This window comes from Cyrtonyx montezumae, unplaced genomic scaffold (genome assembly GCF_038088225.1).
Source record: "Cyrtonyx montezumae isolate F1298 unplaced genomic scaffold, pur_monq_1.0 scaffold_39, whole genome shotgun sequence".
NCBI lineage: Eukaryota > Metazoa > Chordata > Aves > Galliformes > Odontophoridae > Cyrtonyx > Cyrtonyx montezumae.
In genome coordinates, this window is record NW_027072044.1 from 736,844 (window position 1) to 750,842 (window position 13,999).

Below are 13,999 nucleotides of genomic sequence, written 5' to 3' on the forward strand. Positions count from 1 at the left end.
CCCATCCCCACACTCCCCTCCGGCCCCACTAACCTGACGTAGGACTGGGTAGAAACTTGTACTGTGAAGCTAACTTCTTTTTTTTTTCTTCATGGAAATGGTGTGGGGGGTGGGGAGGGGGAGGGATTTTCTCCACTTTACAATGGATGAAGACTGCCAAAGCTGGGCCGACGCATTGTACCCCACTGCCTCCGCTCGGGGCCGGCTGGGAAATCCAAATAACGGGGGAAAAAAAATGAAATAAAAAGATTTAAAAAGGAAGAAAAACAAAACAAAAAAAAAATCCTACAACCAACAAGCACTTTACTGTATGTACCAGGTGAACTGATACAGCTGGATTGAAGTTTTCCTTTATAACCATTGTTGATGCCAGAATTTTGTATTCTGTTTTGTAAGGATTTAATAAAAATGCGTTGAGACCGACCTGAGGGTGGGGGCTGTCCCACCCCCTGTTCGCTTCTCCCAACCCTGGGGGGGTGGTCACTGTGGCCCCAGTGTGCCCTGGGATGTGGGGTTGGGGGAAACTGAGGCACAGAGACAGCACAGGGTGGGAGGGGGTGGCTTTGGGGATGGGTGACTGTGGGTTTGGGGTTGGTTTTGGCTTGGAGGTTGAGGATGCTGTGGGGGTGGGGAGTGCTGCTGCGCTGCTTTAGTTCGTGGTGAAGTTCTCTGAAATAGAAAGTGACTTTTTAAAGCGTGCCCTGGCACGGTGAGGAGCTTTTCCAGCTCTGCCCCAGGGCTGGGGACAGACACAACAGCACCTGGGTACAGAGCTCAGGACCGGGTTTGGGCTTGGGCAGTGGTGAAGCTGGGGGGCAAACCTGAGCTTTCTGGGGCTGAGAACAGGGCCTGGGGTGCCCCAGCAGCTCTGGTGTCACCTCTGCTGTCCCCATCAGGATCCCTTTCCTCACCACTGCCCCTAGAAAGTGCCCCACAGTTGGACACTGGATCAGAGCACGTGCACAGAAGGGCAGCTCTGAAAATAGCCCTGTGCTGAGCCCAAGTGCCCCATGCTGCTGGGTGCTGCAGCACCGGCCCAAAATAGGAGCTCACAGTGAGAGCACAGCAGTGGCACCTGGGTGACGCTCCTGCGGTCCTCCATTCCCATCTCCTGCTCAGAACACACCTCCACAATGCAAAGAGTGTGCTGCTGACCTCCGCCGGGCTCACCTCCGAGCATGGCCAGCTGCTGCCAGGCCTCGTGCCCCATCCAGGCCCTCCCTGCAGCACGGTGAGGTCGGGCTGCTCTTCACATCGCTTCCCGAGGAGCAGTGCCGTCAGCACAGCGATCTGTTGGCCACCAGCTCTGGAAATAGCGGCGCGGAGCCGTTTTTAGGAGCGTTTGTTCTCAGCTTTATTTCGGGGAAGTGGAAGGCTCCCAGATGGCACTGTTTCCGACTCTTTGTCTAATGACACCATTGATCGCTTCTGCTTTGCTCCAGGGATGAGCAGCCGCTCCTCACTGTCCTTCCCGTGCCCCTGCCCGGGTGTGACAGCACCCCGAGCACATTCCTGCGCCGTCCATGCCATCCCTTCTTATTTCTCTCCTGGGCTTCTTTCCATCGGCCTGGCTTTAAGCAGCCGCAAAATGACTCATTTTCATTCATTCCCTCACACGCAGGGCTCTAATTAGCAGCCTGCACGGTGGCCAAAGGCCGGTGCTACCTGCTCCACGCAGTGTCCACCCTTCCAGCTGCACGCAGGGCCGAGCTGCAGCCCGGTGATGCTCGCAGCCCTAACGAGGCAGAGAAAGACGAGCAGGACACGGCAGCTGCGAGCGAAAAACACCACGCTGAAACGCACGGGAGCAGTTCTGCTGGCAACGGGGTGCGGGGAGGAGGACGCGTCCATGTTCGGCCTCGGTGTTATCGGCAATAGCAGAAAGGTTTCAGAGGGAGCAGCAGCGTCCCCCTCGAGGCTGCCGGGCATTCCTGCATGCGGACCGGGTGCCAGGAGGGTCAGTTAATGGCCGGCTCTGGGCTCCAGCATAGCTGTGGGAATGGGAGTTCCCCCAGTTTAGGTTAATGCAGCAGGAACTGATCGGTGATAACACGATGCAAAGCCACCGAGCCACAATGGCGGCCCCACAGCCCTCTCCTCCCACCCCCCAACGCAGTGGGGCCGCCCCCCCTTCCTCGGCCCCTGTTCCCTGCACACCCCACAACTACCCCTGTTAACCCCTCAGTATCACCCCTCCCCTCCACAGAACTGTCCACGTCTCAGAATTGCCCCCCTCGCTGCAGAACTGCCCCCTCAGCCCAGAGCTGCCCCCTTACCCCACGTTTGCCCCCTCCCTTCAGAGCTGCCCCAGCTACCCCTCAGTACTGCCTCCTCACCCCCCTCACATCTGTCCACACACCCCAGAACCGCCCCTCCCCGCTCAGATCTGCCCCCTCCCCTCAGAACTGCCACCTCACCCCCCCAGAGATGCCAATATCTCTCAGAACTGCCCCCTTACCCTCAGAGCCGCCCCTCACACCCCTCAGATTTGACCATATCTCTCAGAACTGCCCCTCAGCATCTGCCCCTCCCCCCTCAGAGCGGCCCATACACCTCAGGACTGCCCCCTTACTCCTCCCATCACCCCTCTCCCTTCAAGCTCTCCCCCTCACACCCAATCCCATCCGCCCCTCCTCCTCAGACCCTCCCCTCCCATCTTCCCCTCCCCCCTCCCAACCCTCCCCCCTCAGACCTTCCCACCTCCTCACGACCTCCCCCTTACCCCTCAACACCCCCCCCCTCCATCCCTCCCCACGCCTCTCACCTCTGCCCCCCCTCCCCCCCCAAACTTCAGAACCGCCCTCTCCCCCTCACGCCCCTCAGCGGTGGCCCCGCCCCCTCCCCCCTTCCCTCCCTCCGTCCCTCCCTCCATGCCGCGCTGCTGCCCGGCTCTGTGCATCGCCCCGCGCCCCGCACCCCCGCCCCCCCCGCCGCCGCCGTGTCCCGCCCGCCGCTCGTGGTGCTGCTGCTGCTGCAGCGCCGCCCCCCGCACAAGATGGGCGGCCGGCGGGAGCGGCCCCGGGGTCCCGTCCTCCTCCTGCCCGCAGCCCCCTCCTCCCCCCCCCGGGGAACGGCGCGGCCTGCACCGCCGCCGACGGAACCCCCGCGTCCCCAGCGGGGCTCACGTACAACCAGTGCGGGGCCAACAACCCGGCTGCGGTTGCTGCAGGCCCGGGAGTGGGGGCGGCCCCGGCGGCGGGCGGAGGGCTGCAGCGGGAGCCGGTGTACAATTGGCAGGCGACGAAACCCACGGTGCAGGAGCGCTTCGCTTTCCTCTTCAACAACGAGGTGCTGAGCGACGTGCACTTCCTGGTGGGGAAAGGCCGCGGGACGCAGCGCATCCCTGCGCACAGGTGGGGGTATGGGGGGGGCTGGGGGAGGGGGGGTAGGAGGGATGGAGGGGGGGGAGTGGGGAGGGCCGTGTTTAGGGTTTGAAGGTGAGGGGAGGGCCGTGGGTGGGGTGTGATGGTGAAGGAAGGGCCGTGGGTAGGTCCTGGGGGGGTAGGATGTGGAGAGCGCCGAGGGTAAGTGCTGGGGGGGGGGATGGGGGGAAGGTAGGTGAGGTGGGGAGGGCCGTGTTTAGGGTCTGAGGGTGGAGAGCTGTGGGTGGGCCCTGGGGGAGTGTGGGGAGGGGTGTGGAGGGGGTAGGATGTGGGGAGAGCCATGAGTAGGCCCTGGGGGAGAGGTAGGGAGGGATGGAGGGAGGAAGGTGAGGTGGAGAGGGCCGTGTTTAGGGTCTGAAGGTGAGGAGAGAGCCGTGGGTAGGGTGTGATGGTGAAGGAAGGGCCGTGGGTTGGTCCTGGGGGGGGTTGGGGGGATAGGATGTGGGGAGAGCTGTCCTAGGAGAGTGTGGGGAGGGGTGTGGGAGTGTAGGATGTGGGGAGAGCCGTGGGTAGGCCCTGGGAAGGATGGGAGGGTGACATAGAGGAGGACCCTAAGGGAGGAGTGGGGAGATTCGTGTTTAGGATCTGAAGGTAAGGGGAGAGCTGTGGGTAGGCCCTGAGTGGGGGGACGTATAGGGGATGGGGAGGAGTGGGGAGAGCCATGTGTAGGCCCTGAGGGGGATGTAGGGGAGATGGGGAGGGTATAGGTGAGGTGGTGGGGGGGCCTGGGGGAGTGAGTGGGGAGAGCCATGTTTAGGATGTGATTCCGCACCCTGGGGGTGTGGGACGGGCTCAGGCCTGGGCTGAGCTGCATCTGGGGAATATGAGACCCTGAGGTGTTCTAGCTGAGCTGGGGGGGGGGGAGGTCAGGCCCTTTGGGGCACAGTATGGTGTTGAAGATGAGTGTCATCTCCACCCCCTGTCAGCCCCGTAATGCAGAGCTGGCAGCCTGCAGGTGGCGGGACACAGCCTCAGGTGGGGGTGTGGGGAGGGCCATGAGTAGCCCCCAGGCCTGGGCTGTGCTCGGGATTGGGAGGAGATATGAGGACCCTGCTGTCCTAGCGTGGTTTGGGGGAGCTGAGGTTGGGCTGGGGGGTTGTGAGGCCCTGAAGGGTCCCAGGTGGGTATGGGGGGGGGGCTCAAGATATGGTGGGACACAGTATAGTTTGGGGAGGGGGGTGGTGTAGGCCCTGAGAGTGTGGAGAGAGCCTTGGGTAGGCCCTGGGGGTGACCTAGGCCTGGGTGGAGATGGTTCTGGGAGATACAAGGACCCTCATGGGTTGTGGGGGCTCAGGACATGTGGGGCACAGCCTGGGTTTGGAGCGGGGTGTTCACTTCACACACCACCCTATGGGGTGAGATTGGATTGACTCCCCTTTCGTGGGGGGAGGGTCACTCCCTTACACCCCCTGAGCTGCCCCTGTTGTCCCCAAGCTGCCTATACTCCTCCAGAGTGGTGGAGGTGCGTGGGGACATTCCCGGGGCAGGGGGTGACCTGTGTGGTGGCACTGATGCTGAGAAGAGGGGATCGTCCCATGCTGCGCAGTGTGGGATGTGCTGGTGGCTGTGTGCCCACTTCCCAGGGCAGCTCCTTTGAATCCTAACTGGGAATTGATGCGTGTCACCACCCAGCTCTGCTCAGATGTGCAAACAGCAAATGCAGTCCTTGGCTTTGAGGGCAGGATCTGTCTTTTTGGGGTGGGGGAGGCTCACTCCAGGCAGTTTCCAGCTGCCTCTTTCCTCATACATCCTTGTGCACCTGGAATTCTCCCTTCAGGTTTCCCTTTCTCCTCCCTTCCTGTGCAAAGCACATTTGTTCTGGGCCACTTGGAGAGCTGAGGGCATCAGTTCTGCACTTCTCTAATTTGGAGCTTAACGAGTGTCTGTGTCTGCTCGCTCCTGCCCTGAGAACCAGACTCACTAGGTGTGCAGGGGCAGTGCTCAGCCCAGAGATGAGCAGAAAATAAATGAAGCTGAAGGAAAAAAAGAAAATGAAACAGCCCCAAAGTGAAACACCACTTAATTGCTCTGCGAACCCTCAGGTTCCCCGGTGGTGAAGGTAGGATGGAGCGTGCCACGCCACGACATCCCACTCCAGGATGGCATGGAGCTTTGTGAGCCACGTGTCACGTGCTGCTCTGTTCCCACGTCAGCTCTCCAGAAGTGGGTATTTCAGGATTGCTCTGCAGCAGTGGGGAGCGGTGGTGCTGGAGTGTTCTGCTGGCAGTGGTGCATGGGAGGGGAGCAGGGCTGCGGGTGCAGAGCTGCTCCTTAGCAAGGTGAGAGAGACTCCACGAAGAGAGGGACATTCTCGTGCCTGAAGGGAACTTGGGAGTCTCCATCCTCGCAGAGTTTGGGGCACTGTGTGTCTTCTGGCACCGACTGTGGTCCCGTTAAGGTTCAGCAGTGTGAAACAGATGGGGCCGACCTGTCCACGAGCAGAGGTTGGAGGGTTCCCTTGGTGTGAGCACCCCTTTCAGATCACTTCTGGCAGCTCTCCTCTGCCTATGAGAGTGAAGAACTTGGAGTGCAATTAGCTTACGTTACTCGTTAGTAGAAAGTGATGCCTGCAACCGTCTCCCTGCCATCACTGCTTCTGCACAGACAAGGGTTTCTGTTTCGTGTGGCACTCCTGGTGTTGTGAGCGAGGCTCCTTGCTTGTTCTTGCTGTTTTCCTTCGTTGTTGCTGGACAGAAATCCACGCGTGCCTGCTGTGCTTTGTCCCCAGCTCCCCTTCCCAACAGAGGCAGTGCTGCCCAGCAGGCGAGCCTGGCACCTGCACAGCACTGCACCCGTGGGAGCCCTCTGCGTGGGAGGAGAGTGAAAAGGGAGCAAACAAGAAATTGGATGTCGAGCGAGGAGGGAAAAAAAAAGCTGCTGTGTCACTTCCTACTGCAGTAAAATCCAACCAGAGCTCCCTGGTGGTGTGATGGACTTCCTGGGAGCACGAGTGCTGCCTTCCATCACGTACTGCCTTCTGCCCTCCCTTGTTGATACCTCTCTCCATTGAAGCGTGCAGCTGGAGCTGCTGTGCTTTCCAGCTCCTTCCAGGGCAGGGAAGTGCTTCAATCTGTGCTCTCCCATGGCTGGTGGCAGGGCAGGGGCTGCTGGGCACGGCCACCAGGACCCAGCTGCTCCTGGGGGAGCTCGTCCCTGAGTTTCCCAGCAGTGGGAGTTCTCGTGGCAGTGGTTTGAATAACCACAGCCAGCCCTGTGCTGCCTGCTCAGCGTCTGCCCCTGGAGCAGGAGCTGGTGGTCGTTGGTGAGGGACAGCACCGGGTCCTTTCCAGCCTCAGATCTGCTTTGTGGGAATCCTTGCTTCCTACTTTCAGGGCTGTGTGAAGCAGCTGTGTGAGTTCTGCTCCACGATGCACAGAACCCCACGAGCCATTGGGGTGCTCCCTCCGGGGGCAGGGCTTGGGGTGAGGTTGTTCACAGCATTGGTGTTTTCTCGTGAAATGAAAGAAAACCGTGGCACTCCCTTCCCTTGCAAAACATCTCAGTGCTGTGAGCAGCTCCCCTCCCTGGGGCAGCCCCTGGGGACCAGCAGCCCGCTGGGATTTGTCTGCTGGTGGGCCTGGCTTAACATCAGCTGCTGTGTTGTGATTTTAGGTTTGTGCTGGCCGTGGGCAGCGCCGTCTTCGATGCCATGTTCAATGGTGGGATGGCCACAACGTCCACAGAGATCGAGCTGCCCGACGTGGAGCCCGCTGCCTTCCTGGCCCTGCTGAAGTAAGCACGTCACGGCGGGGTGAGCAGACTCATTGTAGAGAGGAGTGCTTCCAGTGAAAGCAGTGAACTGTTCCGAGGTTGTATGTTTCTAACTAAACCCCTCTGCCCATCCATCCGAGGGCTTTAAACACTGCTGCTAAACCCCTCCATTCCTGGGTAACATCTGGTGTAGCTGGTGCCCAGAGCACACCTTCCTGCTCCTTCACCTCTCCAGCGTGCTGTTGGTGTGTGTGCCGGGAGGAGGAGGAGGAGGAAGGGGCTGTGCCATCCCACCATGATGGCTTTGAGCTCAGCTGGTGCTGATGGGGTGCAGCAGCCCTGAGTGCACACTGTCTCATCTCTGTAGGGTTTCTGTCACCTGGTTCTGGCCTTTCCCATCCGGTGCTCCCAACGTGTTCCCTCTTTGCTCCCTGTTAGTGAAAGTACCTGTATTTAGCTTTGGCACACTTCTCACTTTACTTTCAAAAAGTGCTTAGCTTGGGACTGTGCTGTCCTAGAAGATTTGAGAATCGATCCCCACAAGAATGAAAGGCCTAAAGTAACAGCCCCACAGCTCCCTGCCCTGGGCCCACGTCAGCTCAGACACGGGCACGTGGGGAATCCCTTCATCTGACACGTGGCTCCACAGCAGCACGTTGTGTCTCTGGAGCACAGAGTTACCATCTGCCTTTAAGACATGGTGAGGCTGGAATATAAAAGCAGGGGGAAAATCAGGCTGTTCCCTGCCAGGATTGATCGATTCAACCCCAGGGACCGTTTTGGTTGTTTGGGGTCACCCTCTAAACCTTCCCTCTGCTTCTGCATCCTTGTTTGCCTGCTTTCAGGTTCCTTTACTCAGACGAAGTTCAGATCGGACCAGAGACTGTTATGACAACACTTTACACAGCTAAAAAGTATGCAGTTCCAGCCCTGGAAGCTCACTGCGTGGAGTTCCTGAAGAAGAACCTCCGGGCAGACAACGCCTTCATGCTGCTCACACAGGTGAGGTTGGCACGAATCCATTGGAACAGGAGAACAAGTTTTGTGAGTGTTATCGACCCAGAGAGAGCTGTTCTGAGTTGCTGTGCTTTGCAGGTTTGTGTAAGGAGCAGCAGAGGACAGCGAGTGTCGCTGCTGGTTCAGGGCAGAGGTGTCAGGGTCCTTGCAGGGGTGATGGCAGCTGAGGCTGTGTTCCCTCAGCACACTTGTACCTCCCTGGCTGTGGTGGTTGTGCTCTTTGGGTTCAGCAGCCCAGAATCTGAGAGATCAGGAGCTGTTATCCAAAAGCAGAGATCTTCCCCACAGGCAGCAGCTGCAGGGAGGCGTGGTGTGCTGTCCATCCTCTCATGGGAGCTGGAAACGTGAGCTTGTGGTGGCACTGCCAGGCTCCGGTGGCCTGGAGAGCATCTGCCATCCCTGCAGCTTTGGCAAGGCTGCACATAGGTCCGTGGTGACTTCTTTCCAAGTCTCAAAGGTCCTTCACAAACAAGGTGTCCTAGGTTTTCAGATACTGCTGCTGCTGGATGGACACAGGTTTCCCTGACAGCTGAGTGTCACTGGTGCTTCCTGCGTTGCTTGCTCGCTGTCGCAGAGTACCAAGTCTTCAAAAAGCTTTAAGGAGAAAAGTCCCTGCCTCTCAGTGAGGCTGTGTGAGCACCTGCCTGGAGCTGGTCACTGAGAGAGAGAAGAGAGACCCAGATCTGCTCCTTCACGTGGAAAGCCACCTTTATTTCCTGCTTCTGCAATGAGTCCAGCTGTTACAGACCTGAGCTCTGATGTGCACGCATACAGAACGATTCCCAGTGCACTTAGGGCTGCAGACAGCTGGTGGAGCCCGAGACTCCAGAGCTCTGTGGTTGCATCCTTGCTCTGCTCCAGCAGCTCTGACAGTGTTTCCAGCAGCCTCCAATCCCTGCCAGAAATGAGTGGCTCCTGCACCAGGAGCCGCCTCTGAGCATCCTTACAGCGAGCAGAGCCATCGTGCACAGTGCAAAGTCAGTGCAATAAGAGTCAGCCCCGTTCAGCTGGGTGCTCAGTGTGGTGCTGGATGTCAGGAAGGACGTGCCTGGAGGCACACACAGCTGAAGCAGAGCTGTGCCCCATGCAGATCCGTGCTCTGGCCTTTGCCTCGTCGTGCTTCAACGCCTGGGAAGGACTGCTGTGGTCAGGCACGGCAGTGCCAAAGAGAATGAGCCGTGGGAAGGGGGGAGTGCCCGTGCTTAGCATCAGCTTGTGGAATACCCTTTGTGTTCATGATTGCTTCTTCATGCCCAGGCAAGGCTGTTTGACGAGCCTCAGCTGGCCAGCTTGTGCCTGGAGAACATCGACAAGAACACTTCGGACGCCATCAACGCGGAGGGCTTCACCGACATCGACCTCGGTGAGCACCCATCCCTCCCCCTGCACGCTGCCCAGGAGCTCCTGGGCTCTGTCTGTGCCGTGGCTGTTCCTGCTCTCGTGCTGCACGAGGCAGCTGCAGAGGAGCACGCTCCCTGGCAGAAACACTGGAGCTGCTCGCTGTGGTGCGGCTGAATTTTTGTGGGCATGACACACTGCCTGCTCCCTGCACTGCTGCTGGCAGCTCTGGGCTGGGCGTAGCTTGCCTTCCTGTGCTGAGCTGGCAGTGCTCCCTGAGCCTTCGTCGGCCTCCAGAGGGACAGAGGTGTTGTGTTTGGAAGTGAGAACTGGTCGTTTGAATGACCAGCCGCAGCAGCCTGGCTTGCTGGCACTGCTCGTAGGCACTAACACTCAGACCTTAACCTCCCTTGTGATGGGACGGGACACGGGGCTGGAAGGCACAGGGAGCCCTGTGGCTTTTTTGACATGAGTTCACACAATCACAGAACTGTAGGGGTTGGGAGGGACCTCTGGAGGTCGTTGAGTTCAACCCCCCAGCCCAGGTAGCACAGGTAGGCGTCCAGGTGGACCTTGGACATCTCCAGAGAAGGAGACTCCACCACCTCCCTGTGCAGCTCCAGTGCTCCATCACTGCGCTGGGAAGAAGTTCCCACGCACGTTGGTGCTTCAGTCTGTGGCCATTTCCCCTGGTCCAATCTCCACACACTGCTGTGAGGAGTCCGGCCTCATCCCCTTGTCTCCTGCACCTCAGATATTTGCAGACGTGGATCAGATCCCCTCTAAGTCTTCTTTTCGAAGGCTGAACAGCCCCAGGTCTCAGCCTCTCCTCATGCAGGAGGTGCTCCATGCCCTTTATCACCTCGTAGCCCTCTGCTGCACTCCTCCCTGCAGATCCCTGTCTGTTCTGTACCGGGGAGCCCAGATCTGGACACAGTACTCCAGATGAGGCCTCACGAGGGCAGAGTGGAGGGGGAGATCACTCCCCTGACCTGCTGGCCACGCTCCTAATGCAGCCCAGGTCCCATCGGCCTCTACTTGACCACCAGGACCCCCAGGTCCCTCAGAGCTCCTCCCCCACCCTGCACCGGTGCATGCAGTTACTCCTCCCTCGCTGCAGGACTCCACACTGGCTCTCATTAAACCTCACCGGGTTGCTCTCAGTCGCCGTGTGGAGCGGAGGGGCGGTCTGGTCGTGCTGCCTGACCCCCCCTTGCTGCCTTGCAGACACGTTGGTGGCCGTGCTGGAGCGGGACACGCTGGGCATCCGCGAGGTGCGGCTGTTCGGTGCCGTGGTTCGCTGGGCGGAGGCTGAGTGTCAGCGGCAGCAGCTCCAGGTGGTGCCTGAGAACAAGAGGAAGGTGCTGGGCAAAGCACTGGCTCTCATCCGCTTCCCACTGATGACCATCGAGGAGTTTGCAGCAGGTAACCGCCCTGGCCTGCCCGCCTCCCCTTCCCTGAAGCACTGAGCAGGAGCTGGAGGTTCTTCCCCTGCTTTACAATAACTGTGAGCGTCCTGTCCCCCCCCCCCCCCCCCACGCCGTGCTCCTTCGGTGTGAAGGTGTTGCTGCTCCTCAGGGTGGGGTGCTGCGTGCCCTGTGCTGCCCTCAGTGCTGCCGTGCTCAGCCTGACCCTGAGCCCCTCTCGAGGTTCTGAGCTAAGGCGATGTCCGAACCGTTTCTCACTTGGGGCTGAAGGGCTCTCGGTTGCATTTCTTTGCCCCTCAGCGATGGGAATCCGGCAGCCAGCTTCAGCATGAACCCCCTTTGTGCTTCGTGACACCTCCAAGCTGTCCTGAAACTCACGCTTCTCACCCCACCCCCACCCCAGCCGTGTCTGCAGCGTTGCAGCAGCTCTGGCTCTTCCAGGACGACCGCAGCAGCAGAGGTTGGGGAGGGGACGGTGGTCGTGGTGCTGCTGCTGTGTTTCTCAGCCCCCTGCTGCCGCTGCTGCAGGGCCGGCGCAGTCGGGGATCCTGACGGACCGCGAGGTGGTCAGCCTGTTCCTGCACTTCACCGTCAACCCCAAACCGCGCGTGGAGTTCATCGACCGGCCGCGCTGCTGCCTGCGGGGGAAGGAGTGCAGTATCAGCCGATTCCAGCAGGTGGAGAGCCGCTGGGGGTACAGTGGGACTAGTGACAGGATAAGGTCAGCTTCTCCGCTCGTTCTGCTGCCGATAGATTCGTGTTTCCCGAGCTTTCCTCCCCAAAAGGGACAGCACCTCCGGGGGGTGTGCGTGGCTGCTGCCGTGCACTGAAGGGGGGAGGGGGGAGGGGGGAGGGGGGGGGAGGGGCTGAGAGCTTCGCTGCCCGCTTTGCTGCAGGGCCGTGCTGGGCTGTGGGAGCTGCGAAGGACTCCACGGTGCTGGGAGGCGGCCCCGGGTGCGTGGGGGCACAACTTGGGCAGCCCCTGTGGGGCTCTTCAGCACTGCTCTGAGCTCCGTGGTGGGGGGGGGGGAGGCAGCGTCCTCCCAGCACGGAGCTCTCCCACTCGTGGGGGGGTCCGTCCACGCGCGGCGGCGCTGTCGGTGCGGCGCTGAGCGCCGCCGTCCGTGCCCGCAGGTTCTCGGTGAACAAACGGATCTTCGTTGTTGGCTTTGGGTTGTACGGCTCCATCCACGGCCCCACGGACTACCAGGTGAACATACAGGTACGTGGGGGCCGCGCGGGGTGGGGCCCCGCAGCCCCTCGGTAGCGCGGATGGGGGCTGAGCTGAGCGTGTCCCCGCAGATCATCCACACGGACAGTAACACGGTGCTGGGGCAGAACGACACGGGCTTCAGCTGCGACGGCTCCTCCAGCACGTTCCGGGTGATGTTCAAGGAGCCCGTGGAGGTTCTGCCCAACGTCAACTACACAGCGTGTGCCACTCTGAAGGTACGGCCACGGCGTGGGGGGGGGTGGGGGGGGGGATCTGTGGGGCACAGAGGGAGGGAGTGTGGGGCCGCTGCACGTCCGCCGTCCCCGCAGGGCCCCGATTCGCACTACGGCACCAAAGGGCTGCGCAAAGTGATCCACGAATCGCCCACGAGCGGCGCCAAGACGTGCTTCACCTTCTGCTACGCCGCCGGGAACAACAACGGCACTTCGGTGGAGGACGGACAGATCCCAGAGATCATCTTCTACACATAGTGCCGCCCCCCCCCCCCGCTGCTGGCTCCGAGCTGCTTCGTTCCCCCCCCACCCCCCCCCCACCGCGTCGTCCTCCGCCGGGTGGGGGAGGGGAGGGGCGGGGGGTGGGGAAGCGGCGGTGGGGACGGTCCGGTGGATCCCGTGGAGGTGGGGGGAGGGGAGGGACGTCCCCGTGCAGCCGCGCTCCGCCGTTGGCGGCGCTGATGGGCGCGGCCGCCGCTGAAATAACGCAACGGAACCGTGGGAGAAAGCGGAGCTGAGGGGGTCCCGGGGGGCGGCGGGGCCTCTTCCCACTGCCGGTTTCTGTCCCGGCCCCCATCGCGGGTCGGGGCCGCGCGTTCAGGAGCGAATGGACCGCGCCCGGAGCTGAAAGTCTGAGACGTCGCCCCCGAGCGGAGCTGGGGCCGCCCCCCCCGCGGGATGTGTCCGCCGCTGTCCCGGGTGGGCGCTCCGCTTTGGGCCGCGGCTCTGCCGGTGTAAATAGGAGATGAATAAAAGACGTTGCGTTGTCTTCACTGTGGGGCACTGCAGTGGGGAGGGGGCACCGCCCCCTCTTCACCCCCTCCCCCGGTGCCGTATGTGACCACGCAGACGCTGAACGGAAGGTTGGAAAGATTTTTTTTTTTTTCGTTTTTTTTTTAATTACTTTTTCTTTCATATATTTTCTTTTTTTTTTTATTAAAAAAAAAAAATCAAAACAACGAAAAAAAAAAACCAAAACCAAAACAAAAAAAGCCCCAACAAAATAACCCAAACCAAACCCGGGGGGGGAGGAGCGGCCCCGCGGCCTCAGAGGGCAGCGCCGCTCCCTACACCTCCTGGGGAGCAGTGAGCACGGGGGGGGGGGGGGAGGATAAGGGGGGGGGGATGCGCTGCGGTCCCCATTGGGGTGTCCCCACCTTCCCCTCCCCCACGTGGGGATGGTTTGGACGTTGCTCCGAAGCGGCCACAGATGTTCCCCCGCTCCCCCCCCCCCCCCCCCCTCCCGGAGCCCCATAGCGGCCCATCCCCCTTCGGGGCAGAGCAGTGGGGTGCGGGTAAAGCGAAGCGTGCCCCCCCCTCCCCCCCCCCCCCCCAGGTGCGGTGGTCTTTGCACACAGCGGCGCTCGGTGGGGGCGGGGGAGGGGAGGGGGGGGGGGGGTCCGTGCGCACCGCTCCCCGCGAGGATCCGCCGTCCCCCGTGGGGTCGCCCCGCGCGGGATCCGAACCCGCGGCGTTGGGGCGGAGCGCGACGCGGCGGCGAAGGACGGAGCGAACAACGCGTTGCGCTGCACTGAGACTTCACTTTAAATTAACTTAAAGGACAAAGAAGCGACAGAACAAATGCCCCCAGGGTTCGCTCCGCAGCGCAGCGCAGCGCGGGGACCGCCCACGATGATCCCGAGTGGCGGCGGAGGCGATGGGCGCAATGCGCGGCCC

The 13,999-nt window shown here is 61.1% G+C and overlaps 1 protein-coding gene across 1 annotated transcript; it reads left to right on the top strand.

Moving 5' to 3' along the window:
- Positions 1-2,870: 2,870 nt before the first annotated feature.
- Positions 2,871-12,591, top strand: BTBD2 (BTB domain containing 2). The gene is given in 12 exon segments (XM_065745918.1): positions 2,871-2,922; positions 2,925-2,998; positions 3,000-3,056; positions 3,058-3,353; positions 6,996-7,115; positions 7,940-8,096; positions 9,369-9,474; positions 10,677-10,874; positions 11,405-11,597; positions 12,011-12,098; positions 12,179-12,325; positions 12,419-12,591. Coding segments are annotated over 12 exon segments (1,650 nt in total). The 3' UTR covers positions 12,581-12,591.
- Positions 12,592-13,999: the final 1,408 nt, after the last annotated feature.